The 14072-nt window shown below is 39.4% G+C and overlaps 1 protein-coding gene and 1 pseudogene across 1 annotated transcript; one reads left to right on the top strand and one right to left on the bottom strand.

The window, feature by feature from the left end:
• Positions 1 to 951: 951 nt before the first annotated feature.
• On the bottom strand, positions 952 to 2046 carry LOC147458888 (uncharacterized; annotated as a pseudogene).
• Positions 2047 to 8277: 6231 nt separating this feature from the next.
• On the top strand, positions 8278 to 13865 carry LOC147458887 (uncharacterized). Its single transcript, XM_086511515.1, has 12 exons — positions 8278 to 8429; positions 8513 to 8576; positions 10860 to 10988; positions 11990 to 12307; positions 12387 to 12476; positions 12548 to 12646; positions 12741 to 12809; positions 12926 to 13030; positions 13112 to 13192; positions 13280 to 13354; positions 13430 to 13504; positions 13593 to 13865. The coding sequence occupies exons 1-12, from the start codon at positions 8278 to 8280 to the stop codon at positions 13863 to 13865; spliced, it is 1530 nt and encodes a 509-aa protein (XP_086367641.1).
• Positions 13866 to 14072: the final 207 nt, after the last annotated feature.

The raw sequence follows: 14072 nt of genomic DNA, 5'->3' as shown, positions 1-14072 counted from the left end.
AGGTATCTTCACAAAACAATGACAAAACTCAAAGTATGACAAGAATTAGTGCTCGGCTATATGCTCTCTAGGGTACCTTCCAACCTACAACTATATGGTGCATGGTAATTAAAATTGTGCATTAATTGTGACATGTAGTTCCATGAAGCTACGTTGAGTGGCATCAATCTACAATATGTTTAGAAGTGTTGTACCTGCTACAAGCTGCACCATCTTAGAAGAAACACTTCTGGGTAGTAGGGATCAGGACAATAGGAGCATCATAGACAAAGTTACAATAATGGTTTTATAGAAAGGGTTAGAGAATGAGTGAAAGGCAGATGTGGGGCTATGTGGCAATGACTGCACCCGATTAATATTGACAAGGAGAGTAGAGCAACAAAGGTTGCCTACCCTTAGGACTAAGTGACACATAGTATTTAAGAGGGGGGTGAGGGGATCAAAGGATGGGAACTCCACGTGCGGGCGTCGAGGCGATCTGCATCGTTTGGGTCTTGTTAAAACTAAACCCGGCCAAAAACCCGAACATGGGACTTGTCCGGGTTTAGTTCTAAGCCAGTCCAGGTTTATCGTTTAGAACACCATGTAAAATGGCATTCCTTTCACATGTGCACGGACGGGCGACGTGGTTAGCTCAACCCTCAAAAGGCATTGGGACGCGAAGTCGTGGGTTTTAATCCAGGTTCCTCACATGCGCCGCCATTTTTTTGGGGGGGCTTGCCCACCTCGAGATGCCTGCCACCCTCCTCCGTCATCGATCCCATTATCAACCCGCAATACGCCCCCGTGTCACTTACTGTCGAGGGTTGCCCCACCCCCCCCACACCCACACCACCCACCCCCCCCCCCCCCCCCCCCCAAGCTCATGGATGAAGCTTGGCATATAAGATACATAAAGGCTACACGAAAGCGAAACATAAAACCAAGAAACTTTTTTAAATGCTCGTCAACTCCACCAATGTGGTGTCCTCAAGATGAGAACCCAACCAAGTTTTCCTTCTCCACGAGTTGGCCGCTTCATACATTCCTATCAAGTAATTACATGAGAGGCATTCACATCAGGCACTTGGAAAGGGAGTACAAATTAGTATTTTTGATACACATATGGTCATAATCTATTTACACATGCTCACAATGTAATGTAAAGATATGGATGTCATCTATACTTGGAGAAATTTAAAAGATCCCGCTGGATATCAATTGATAACGGGTCTCGATTCTTTTATTTAGGCCATGCTTTTGGCAGTTGCCGCGTTTTGCGGCCATTGGGCCAGGAGCTTCGGATGAGAAGCGTCGCCGGCGAGAAGGGAGACGAGGAGGGACGGCCTCATCGGCATTAATATGACGTCCTCCTAGCCCGTAACCGCGAGCTGAGTGGCTGCAGTCAGAAGAGTGCCTTCGGGCCGGGCCCGACTTCACGTTGTCGTGCAAGTTATAAGGCACATCAATAATACTATATTCCTCAATAATGTCCTGCTGTAATATTGAAGTAGGATATTTGACAGCGCCACTAGTTGTTGCTGCTGAGCGCGGAGCATGATGAATGTGATAGATGTGATGATGATGAATATGGGTCACTGCAGCTCCTCTACTTGCAGCATAATCGACAGTATCCTGAGGGGCCTTAATGCGCGGCGCAACACCGCTAATCTGGCCGCAAGAACTATTTTTAGAGGCAGAATTAGTAATTCTTCTGCTAGCTGGCTTAATGGAGGTGGATCTAACCGCGCTGCTAAATCTTTGAGAAGCTTGAAGAGTGAATAAGATTTCAGAGGCTGCTGGTAGTGAGTGGCCGCAGCTGCGCCTGCCAAGCGATGGCTGGCGGCGTCTGATCTCATCATGTCCTGCTGCTGCTCCTGCTCGTCATACAGGCGCTGAGGCCGGGCTCCGAGGGCGCTCTGGCTGTGACCACTCATGATGGCCTCAGCGTCTGCAAGCCGCTACAGGCACGCCGGCTACATCAGTCGGTATGCTCTCTCTCTCTCTCTCTCTCTCTCTCTCTCTCTCTCTCTCGCTGTAAACCCTTGGAGACCACTTGACGGCTTCGCATTTTATCCAAGCCAGTATATCTGTTGTGTAAAATCAATCACTTCGACACGGCCAGCTCCCAGCTAATTTAATTGGCCTGCACGTTGCCGCTGCTACAGCTCTCACGAAAGCTACGCTACCAATGTGGCAAATTCTGCATCCCTGCTTTTGCCCCTGCACGTCGCTACCCTGCTCATGGACGGCGACAACAGTACCCATTTTGGCCTGACGCGTACGTAGCTCGATTTGAGTGTGCGCCCTGTACCCAGCTGATTACATCAGCGCTACTCAACAACCCTTCGATCACGATCAAACGCGTGCGCCAATCGCTATTCACAAGGAGCTTTTGACATGTTACCATATAGAAATTAGTTTTGGGTTCCATGTACTTTTTAGATCTAAGTACGAAGTAAGGAGCTTTTTGCTAGATTGAACTAGAGAATTCTTAAGTTCCTATATGATAGGTCTATAATTGCTAGATGGAACTAGCAACTTTCAGGTAGCTCTAGATTTCCTATATAGTACTAAGTGGAGTTGCTACATAAAAGTAGTAAATCTTTGGACTAATGCAATTACTATATAGCAACTATGTGTAATTGCTAGTTGGAAGTAGTAAATCTCAATTTCACACAATTACTATATAGTAACTATGTTGACTTGCTAGTTAGAAGTAGCAAATCCTAAATTCAATGCAATTACTATATAGTAATTATGTAGTCACTAGTTACAAGTAACAAATTCTAGGTCCAACCGATATATATACTTACTAAGCATGCCTTTTCACATCGCAATATAGTGATTATTTTATACTAAGCACTAATCATATTACGTATTTTTTTAATATATGTATGTACTATGGTACTTATACTATGTTTTATTAAGTTAGTTTTTGATGTTTTTATTTTTTCTTGTATTTCATTTTTGCAAAGAACCTAAGTTTGGGCACTTGTCTATATCATTTTCTCATATCTTAAAGTTGCTTTTGTTTTTTTTAGAAGGTATATTGTATGGTGAGATTTTCTCAAGGAAAGTTGTGCAAGACCTATTTACTGTGTCTACTTTCACAGGAGAGATTGTGGCGCCATCTCTTACTTTTTTATGGTCTGATTATAAAAATACTTATTAGTGTAGCTTAGAGGTGATACAAGTACTGCAAATGGTGCTACACTTCTTGAAACTCATTGCATATATATCTAGTTCAACGGGAGAATGTGTTCCCTACTACAAGAGGCAATAGATTAAAAACTTTAAATGTCAAATGTCCATATTAAGGCTTATAAATTCCATCTCTACTTGATGCTTGGTGAAGTTTTGAGATATTGTGTTAATTTTGGCATTAGGTCTCCCCAATCTCGAAAAAATATAAAGCAAATAAGTGGTCAAGAGAGAGCATGTATTGAGTATATCCAATGTTTCCACATGAAGCGTCTCATGAGGATAGTTTAGAATTTCTCAAGTACGGAAATGGTGGCTAAGCTTCCTTTAAAGTTTGGTGCATTTTTTACTTAGTTTATTTTGGAGTTTGGTCATAAGACAGTGTAGAGTGTACCATAGGAGGACTTATCACAAGTGGATTGGGATAAAGTGACTCAAAGAGGGCGCCTTTAATTTTTTGGAAGATGTTTCAAGTAGGGAGTAAGGGTTGGAGTGCATGTTGTGTTATATATCGTATCTCTATATATAGCCCCCTGCTCCCCTCTATATAAACTCATCTCGTGTGACCACTTAACACACCTTTAGAGTTTGCAAATGTGGTGCCGTCCCTCTCTCCTCTATTTTTTTGGATCGTGATTCGTCCTCAACTAATAATTTCGCCCTGCATATGTTCACCATATCATCTTTTCGCATAATGGCACTTCCCTAATTTGAAGATGCAAGTCAAGATGTTGAATCTACTAAGAGGTCCTCTCTTTGCATCCGAGAAAAACAACCTAGATCTTCTTTGTCCTTTGCCACTTGGACATATTATGTAATCAATTTTGAATAGGAAGGTAGCTAAGCACTTTTCGTGCTTTTGCAAATACCATACTATTGTCATATGTTTCAACAGAAGATTGCCAAGCGTATCGTTTTTTTTGGATCATCCTCGAGTAATAATTTCACATTGTATATATTCACCATATGAGCTTTTTGCATAATGCCACTGCCCTTGAATATGCAAGCCAAGATGCTTGAATCTGATGAGACACCCTCGCTTTGTATCTAACAAAAACTACCAAAAGCTTCATTGTCGATGTTGTACATGTCCTTCTTAGAAGGGCATCGCACTAGGCATACATATTGACCAATAAGTGCTTGAAATATACATCTTTCTCAACCAATTAACAACTTTTTGGAATCTCAAAAGTAAACAACATTTGCATACATGGCAAGAGATGACCTTTGGGATTGGAATTTCATCAACAACCTGTTGTGCTCTCAAAGGTAACCATAGTCCAAGAGACAACAATTGAGACACTTTCAAACATATGAACAATCCAAGAGATGCCCTTTAAGGAATAATTAACACACATCAAGAACTTGGTGTGTTGATTCTTCATCTCACCATGTATAATTTGGCTATGTCAACCTCTTACATAGTGCATATGCGTTCAAAATGTTGCCAAGAGATGACATCTCGAATCAAGATGTAGTACACGAGGATGGCAAATGAAACTAAAATCTAATGAGCAACTTTTGTGCTTTGATAAGTCAATGTAACATTTAATTGTCTAATAACTTGTGTGTAGCGGAAAATAGCATGAACGTAGTGAGCATTTCATTAGAATAGCTTCCTAATGAGAATAACAAGAGTGCTTGAGTGGAGAGAACAACAAAAAGTATAACACCTAGTTAGATAGCATGAACAATACTTCAAAAGAGAGAGAAATTAAGCAATTGAAAACAGTTGAGGACCGGATTTGCATGGAGCCGGTCCTCCCTCCAAAAGGCTTTGTATTATGGTTTCTGCCATCAAGAGAGACATTTTACAATACAATTCTTTGTGTTCCTTCAATACTAGCTAGTGCAATGAAGATGGAAACTTCATGCACTAAGAAAAACACTTATCAAACACAACATCAATTGCCTCACGGTCTCAGACCCAAGACCTCACACACCTTCAAAGATGGTGAGAGCTAGCGGGGAGATGAGCATGCATTGAAGCTTGGCACTTGGTTGGATTTGCATCACAAAGCCAAGAGCTGTTGGTTTAGGCCTCCCTTCTCACAAGCTTAGAAGGAGAGAGAGCCTTCTTTGCTTCACACATGAGATTGTGTGAGTGTGTGTGTGTGTGATAATGACTTCCAAAAATCAGTCCCCTCTCTCTCTTGATCGACCCCTCTTGCTATTTGCTCCTTCTTCCACCTCATTGGACCTCCCCAGGCCTAGCCAATGAAAATTAAGCAGCATAAGTGATAGTCTTCTGACATGTGTTCCCCTTTCCCCTTTTGTGAGAGCTTTAGGTAATTACTTAATTCAACTAAACTCTCATTGGACCCCTTTGTCTCCTGGAATCAAGCAAGCCATTGGGATGTTGAATGCTCAGTGGACCCCTTGGGAGACTGTCCAATAGTCTTCTAGACAGCTTAATTGTTATTGGTTCTTTTAATTAGCGTTTTTAAATTAATTAAACTAGATTTACTCTAGTTTAATTCTCATTGGTCCACCTCCAAGGCCATCCAATAGAAACTGAGTACACCTTGTGGACATCTGGGCTAGGGAGCTGACATGTGTCCCTCATTCCCTTTGTGTAAAGGGAGCTTGTGTGTATGTGTGTGACAGTTTCTCTCTCATCTCCTACTTCTAGGGCTCGCCCCCCTCCTATGTAGGGATGGTTGAAGACTTTTGGGACACACACAAAGCATCCAATTTCCCTAGGCTTTTGACCTTCGGACATAACCTTTGAATTTTGGAACCTTAGCATTTTGGAAGTCTTAATGGGTTGAACCTTAGGGTCTTTTAAGCCCATTGGTGTACATTGCTCCTTTGCAGACGGTCCCTCCTTTTGGATCCCTATTTACCCTCCTTTGGATCCCTATCGTGGCCGGTCTGCTAGCCTAACCAATATTCTAGCTTTTTCTCCCTTTGCACTTCCCCATATTAAATGATCAGTTTAACATGAGAAAATCATTTAGGAGAATTAGATATTGATTATTATGACAATAAACATCATTTAATTGGGTACAAATTCACCAATGATGGTCAAGTATGTGTCCTACTCTGGCAAGCAGCTGTCACTTTGCATACATATTGGCCCCGAGGATGCTCAATATGTGTCGTGCTTCAGTAACCCACTAATTTTATTAGTGTATCCTACTAACTTTGTACAAATCCTTCTTCTTAGTAGAGGATTTTAGTGATATACTAGAATAGACTTTCAAGACCTCATCATTCTATTCCCCTCCATGTTTGGGTTGTCTAGCAAATATTATCGGACATCAATCGTGGACCAAAAGCTTGCTAGCATTTTTTGAGTCCAAGGTATTAAGAAACGGGTTAACGTATGGTGTCACATCTCTGGTTTAGTCAGCATTCCAATCAACATATAGTAATTAGCATGTGACCATGTAACAACATGATTTCCCCTTTTGGTCAAATCTTGTAATCAAATATTCCAAGAGACCACATCCAACATTGGAAGAGACCACAACTGAGATTGCTTGTTAAGATTAGCTTGTATCCCATTGCCTTGCTACATTTATTTACATAAATGACAGACACTATACACCTTCCTTCTAGCCCCTTCAGAGGCTATCCTACAATGCATCTTGTCCAAAAGACGACATTCTAGATAGAAAACTTGTGAGCAAATCCTATGATTTCAATAGAGTCCTCATCTCCTCATATGTGAACATGGAAGGGAGGCTATAGTGCAATTGGTCGGCGGTGATGGGTTGATAGCAAAAAGCTTATATATATATATATACATATATACAAATGATTTTAATATCCAAGGAGGACGTTGGGTCCAATGGCACTCAATATGATAATTTTGGGCCAATTGAACGTGATAAGTTGGACATAGTGTGAGAAGCTGCAATGTGAGGCAATTGACATACATCACTACATCCAATTAGAGGCAATTGTGAGCAAGAAAAGAAATCCATAATTCGAGATTCTAAGGAAAGGTTTGTTTATTGAGCATTGCCATAGTAGATATGTATGCTTAATTTCATGCTCTTTGATTGGGGACAAGGTTCTAGGGAGGCTTCCTAAATGTATAGATAATTACGTCACATTTGTCATTGTCCGATATATTGTGAGATACGAGGACGCTTTCCTGTCTACTCAGAGAGGGAATTGGAGCGTTGGCTAGAGTTATGAGATAGCAGGATCAGAGATACCTCGGGTTGTTTTTGCTAGACTCATAGACTTTGGGAGAGTCGCTTGAGGAGACCAGACAAAGGGAGACATTCACAGAAGGAGATCACTCACTTCTTTAGAGCAAGGACTCAATAGCCAGATGAGCATGCCTCATGGAGGCTCCATTAGAGGATCAATACTATTATAGCACGTTATGGGGGACACCTAGTACGACTATTTACAGAGGATGAGATTCATGAAGCTCTTCAATGACCGATGCAAAACTTCCTCCTCGGACAACGCCCGAAGTGGGGCGTCCTCGGACATTGATGAGCATGATGATGATTTTAGTGTGATAATTTTAGTCTTTCTTTTTCCTTCATTTTATTTTTGTACCCAAACATTGGATTCAAGCCTAATTTTTGAAGGCTTCGATGCCCTTCGGAGGCACTTTTGCTCTTCAGTGAAGGGCAAACATATTTTTACCCTTCGAAAGAAGAATAGAATATTGAAAAATCTTTGAGTGGCCCTTCTAATTTTTGTGTAAATAATGATTAATGAAGAATAACTAAAAGTTTAACTACGACGATTTTCCAAAGTTTACACAAGGGACATAAGTGATTTAGATCCCTATATAACTGCCAACAGTATATACACTCCTTAACATGTGTATGCAAGTATGATAATCCATAAAAACAATGAATGAGAACCTTAATGCCATACGCGACAGATAAATACCCATAGAAACTATGGCACACTAGTAAGCAAGTTGCAACCTAGTTTTTTTTTTTACGTGGATTTTCTAAGAGGTGTTCTCAAAGGTTAATGTCATAGGTCGTTTAATATGACATTTCATTTCATTTAATTTCACTTAACTCTCTATCCTATCTCCAGCTGTAGGCGAAAAATTATGCCTTGCTAAACTCAGCCATGGCGCGTGCCGATTGACGAGCTCGCCCTCTAGCCATGGCGCCCATCGAGCTCGCCCTCGAGCCTACTGAATATTGCATTCATTCCCCTGCTCTACTGCTGCGCGCTGCGCTCTGGCCCGCTGCTGGTAATCATGTAGCCACCTTCGAGCTCTCACCCCTTCATCCCCATCTCGTCACACTCCTGCGGTGGAGCTTTGTGTGTCCTGACGTACGTCGTCCTGACTGGCGCCACTAAAGCTAGGGTATTGATTAAGCTCGGCCTGTTGCAGTACTGCGCCGCTGCCACTGCCGCTTCAGCTGCCACGTCAACCTGGCCAGCGCTATTATAAGCAGGTGATAGCTTGAATAATATATAAGAACAACAAATTGCGGGGTGACTCTTGCAATACTCTCGAATAATATAACTGAGCTAGGCTTTCTCTTCTTCTGTGTGACAGACGTTAATGCAAGAAAGCAGTCGCGGAAAGAGCCAGGGTCCCCCGTTCCTTAGCGACGACATCAGTTTGAGACATTGATCTCTCGAACCTCCTCTTCAAGGATTTTCGAGCAGTGCCTACAGTGGTCAAATATATTCGATTATCAACAAGTAAAGCTTTTCATTTCAAAGCATTTCATTTCAAGGCATTTCATTTCAAGGCATTTCATTTCAAGGCATTTCATCTCAAATCTTTTTTTTTTCTAGAAAAAGATCCTTCTATTAGTCATTGAAACTGCCCATAGGGCTACAACCACCTCTTTAAGAGAGGGCTACAACAAACATGATGGGAGACTCTCCCAATGAAAACACCAGCATATGTACAATGGGGCTAAATCAAGAAATGGAGGGAGGGAAAATCCACACAGGTGGTCGGTAATGCCATCAAAGTAATCCCCAGACCATGGTGTAAAAATTCATTTCAAACCATTTCATTTAGCTTATGTCGCTTTTCCACATAAAGTAAAGCATTATATTGAAACTGCCCATAGGGCTACAACCACCTCTCTAAGAGAGGGCTACAACAAACATGATGGGAGACTCTCCCAATGAAAAAACCAGCATATGTACAATGGGGCTAAATCAAGAAATGGGGGGAGGGAAAAGCCATACAGGTGGTCGGTAATGCCATCAAAGTAATCCCTAGACCATGGTGTAAAAATTCATTTCAAACCATTTCATTTAGCTTATGTCGCTTTTCCACATAAAGTAAAGCATTATATTGAAACTGCCCATAGGGCTACAACCACGGGCTACAACAAACATGATGGGAGACTCTCCCAATGAAAAAACCAGCATATGTACAATGGGGCTAAATCAAGAAATGGGGGGAGGGAAAAGCCACACAGGTGGTCGGTAATGCCATCAAAGTAATTCCTAGACCATGGTGTAAAAATTCATTTCAAACCATTTCATTTAGCTTATGTCGCTTTTCAACATAAAGTAAAGCATTATATTTCATTTCTGCTTATGGCACTTAGGCCGTCTTTGTCAAGAGTCAAGGGATCTGGAGGGTTAGGGTGGGGTGGGGGATTTCAACCCAAGTGCATTGACAAAGAGGTTGATCTTTTTTGCAAATGTTGTGATTTACCGCGAATGTTTATTTTTAATGCTCTAAAAAACTACACCTTTGAACAACTTTAGGGAAACCTATAGATGAGAATTTATAGAAATGTCTTATATTTGTTGAATAATTAGGGTAAAAAAGAGATCTAATTATTGGGTAAAAAAGAGATCATTGGCCAGAGACCTTCTATTATTTATTTGGCAAAGATGGGCCTCCCACATGTGTAGTAACCATCTTTATAGACGATTCTATAGGGTGGCATGTAAAATTGGGTGTGCTATCATTGAAAGCATGTCTTGGGCTTGTATCTGGTTACAAAATCTCTACCCTAGGATTCCAAAGTATGCCTATTGATGTAATTCACTCTAGGCTAAAGCTTTTACTAAGCCTCATACCCAACAAGAAAATTTGGAGTTGTGTTCTTCCTCCATTGGTTGTAGAAGATGCTCCAGGCTATGATCATAATTTGTGATTAAGAAAGTTCTTATTTAAAGTGTGTCATCTTCTTTCATTAAAAAAAGATCAAAACTTCTATTCTTGCTTTGTTTTCTTTCTTAATGATGATCTCAAATCTGTATGACGTAAGAATTCTTTCTGAAATATAGAGTGTTTATTAGTCATGATTCAAAGTCTATCTTGGAAGTGCTCGTGCGATTACCTTTGCAAACACTTATCAAATGGGTGTGCTTTTGTAACAAAGAGGACTTTCTATCATCACCGTCAACAAGATGCACTGGGAAAAGTCCACCCATCAGTAAGTAAAAGGAGAAGGGTGCAGCTAGAGTCAGACTGCCCTTCCACGTCAACTCTGGTTACACCTCTATCTACACCTACAACTATGTCAACTCTTCTTGAACCCCAAGTTTCTCCCTCTATTGGTCCAATTAATAGAGTGGAAAGGGTTAGTAAGGGTGAAAGACACTATTTGCCATTGCTCACTGTATTGCGGAGGCGGTCGACAAGTTCATTCTTCGACCTATTATCGTCATCAAGATCTCTTAAAAAAATATGATAGCTTAAAAAATAAGTTTGGCTTAGCTAAACATGGTCTATCAAGCGAGATGTGGTGGTGAAGGTTGATGATATAAATCAACAAGTAGAGGAAAGGGGCCATTGGAAAGCTTGTATAACTTATTTTTTCTCTATGCAGCATCAAGGAAAGTCCATGCTTTTGTTTGCAGGGAGATACTATAAGCAATGCATTGTAGGTGATACTCATTCAGAACGATTACTTATTGATACAGTTACAGGAGTGAGTGTCCTTGAAAAGATACCGTTGCCCTTCACTTGGGATTGTATTCTCCCAATCTCATCTTTGCTACATAAGTTTATTCCAATGCCATTATCACGAGGACATAAGTTCATAGCTTATGAAGTGAAAGACTTAAAGAGAAGGGATAGATTGCTAGAGGAAGGACAATGTGGAAATGTTCCTTTATGGCTCCAAGAGCATGATATAGTAAAAGTATGCATCAAAAATGGAGGTGTGGAACAATTGAAGCATGCCGTGGTTAGGGAAATAAACTATGAGGAAAAAATGGCAAAGCTTGCTATACTAAAGCCTCCTATGCATCAAAGAAATATTTGGAAAGTTCAAATAGAGGAGAATGAATGGAGAAGTTGGGATAGTTGTCTGTTTCTGCTCGAAGGTTGGGTTGTAGTGAAGAAGAAGAAGATCACTAAGCTAGGGGAGCTTGATCGTTGGGTACCTATTATATGGCGCTCCAATGAATGATTATATTTTGTAATTCACTATTTGAACATGTCTAAAATGTGTCAAGTTTACATTTAATTTTGTACCCCACTATTTGAGCATGTATACAATGTGTCAAGTCTATATTTAATTTTGTAACCCACTACTTAGATATGTCTATATTGACTTAAGTCTCTTTTTTTAAAAGTGATTTAACTTGTTTTTATTGGTGGTTGTTAATTATTTTTATATGTGTGTGCTTGTTTGACTTTGTTAGGGTAAATATGAGTTGTCCGCAATCTATTTTAGCTGCATTGCTTTCGAAACCTCATGATGAAGCTCTCAAAGAGTTGAGTGTATGGAGAGCCAATTATGCTGGGAACAAAAGAATTTTAGGAAATCCTACGAGCATTACTACACATGGGGATCCACCTTGTGCAACTAAATATGATCCAGAGATATATGACCAGGTGTTTAGACCTCCACCTCCCACACATAGAGATGCAGAGAAGCTTTATGGTAGAAAATTTCTTTTGAACTATCATCCGGATCAATATAGAGTGTTATACTCTAACTATGGGGAGGTGGGAAAATGGTTTGCAAAAGTTGACTCTATTGGTGACCTTCGAAACAATCTTGAACGAAAGAGTCAAGTTATGAGCATCATTGGAGACAACATAGGCAAACTCAAAGACATTGCCATAGATGGAGCTTCTTATCCTTGGAAGGAGGAGGATATTTATTTATGGTGTATCAAGTCTCTTGCCGCTAAGCGCAAGTATACCAAACGAAAGGCCCACCAATCAACGTCTTCCTCGAGTGGATCTACGGTATGGTTATTGAATGCATTAATAAAGATATGTTTTTTGTGTGTTTTATACTTACAAGATATTTTTAATGCAAATATAGGCCATAAATAATGATTTACATGATAAGGATGTTGGGATGCAACATGGAGAATCCAATGACTTGGATAAAGATGATTCTCCTAACAAAATGGTAAGATAGTTAGCATGAATACTTAGTGGCTTATTTGATGCTTTTTTTCATCTACATTTTATTTTCAATAGGTAGAGAATGCTCACGATGACAATGCTTTGGCAAAGCTTACTGACATGGATACTATTGTGGTAATTGAAAACAACATGGAAAAGGAGGCACCAGCTAATGTGAGTCATTGGTTACTACACACTATTCATCTTGAGCTTCTAAATGTGTGTTCTTAAAGTTAAATTTGTTTATGGTTTATTTATGAAAACTTAGGAAGATGTAGAAGTATATATTCTAGAAATTCCTTGGCAAAATAATGATGAAGAAAATGATGCTTATGAGGTATGTTCAAAAGTACTCTCTCTCTCTCTCTCTCTATCTATCTATCTATATATATATATATATATATATATATTTATATTTATATTTCACTTAAATTATGATTATTTTTTCTTTAGGAGTATCAAAGATTTATATCAGATGGGAGCTTTGGGGTTGCTTTGGAAGAAAAAAAATCTTATGAGAGTTCACATGGTGTTGATCATAACCATGTAGAGAACAAGGTTTGAGTTTGAAGTTATGTTGTTTGATGCATAAAATACATTTTTTGTATTGCTTAATTATTGTGATTGTTTGGTATATAGAAAATGAAAGATAACACTTCAAGTGAATTTTGCGATTCAAACGTAGATCTGCTCTCTAGAAAAAGTGTGCGAAAAAGAAAGGTATGCTAGTAATATATTTGTGTTGAGTAGCTTGATCGATATTGGATTTTACTTTCTTTTATAAGTTGTTGTGTGTCGTGTTTTTAGGCTATGAGTAAGCTTCAAGAGCTTCTCAAAAAAAAGGAGAAAGCTTCAAAGGTTTCCAATAACAAAAAGAAAAAGGTAAATTGGTTAAGTTAAGCTATATAAATGAAATCTTGGTAACTAGGATTAAAACTATATTGTTTTCATGTTTAGGAACTATCAAGTGGATCCAGAGAAGAGAGTATTATTGATGAAAGCTCTGTTTTAGAAAAAAAAGGTGTGTATTTTGTTAGGTGTACTACTTGCACTATACTTTGACTAATACACATAGAGTTTAACTAGATGATGACTGATACTCTTTGTTATTTTTTTGTAGGCACGAGAGTTATGTGTAAGTGATAAAGAAGCCATTCTAATGAAATGGCTTGGTACTAAGAAGGTTGAAGACATTTATCATCTTGTAAAACCTACTTATACTGCTCTCAAAAAAACACATTCCTTCTTCAAGAGGAAGGCGGGTGACACCAATTCTTTTACCATGTGTGAGGATTTAGTGACTTGGCTCTTAGTGAAGAGCATAGTTTGTATCAATTTTGATAAGGTAGGAGCTTTGTCACTCAAAGATGTGGAGTTGGCAAATGAAGATTGAGATTTGTATCTTTGAAACTTCTATGTGTTTGAAAGTGACATTATCTTATTGAACTTTCATATTTGGTTACATGTACCTCTCTTGTTAAGTTGATTAAATCATTTCCTGAATCACTTAAAGATCTGACTTAGCATACATTCTACTAGTTTAGATTTTCTATATGTCTACCTAGTTTAAATTTTCTAGGTCATTAACTAGTTTAGATTT

Source organism: Adiantum capillus-veneris, chromosome 4 (genome assembly GCF_014529385.1).
Source record: "Adiantum capillus-veneris isolate H3 chromosome 4, ASM1452938v2, whole genome shotgun sequence".
In the NCBI taxonomy this organism is placed as follows: domain Eukaryota; kingdom Viridiplantae; phylum Streptophyta; class Polypodiopsida; order Polypodiales; family Pteridaceae; genus Adiantum; species Adiantum capillus-veneris.
Note: the sequence above shows the minus strand (reverse complement) of the source record. Positions and strands in the feature narration are given on the sequence as shown.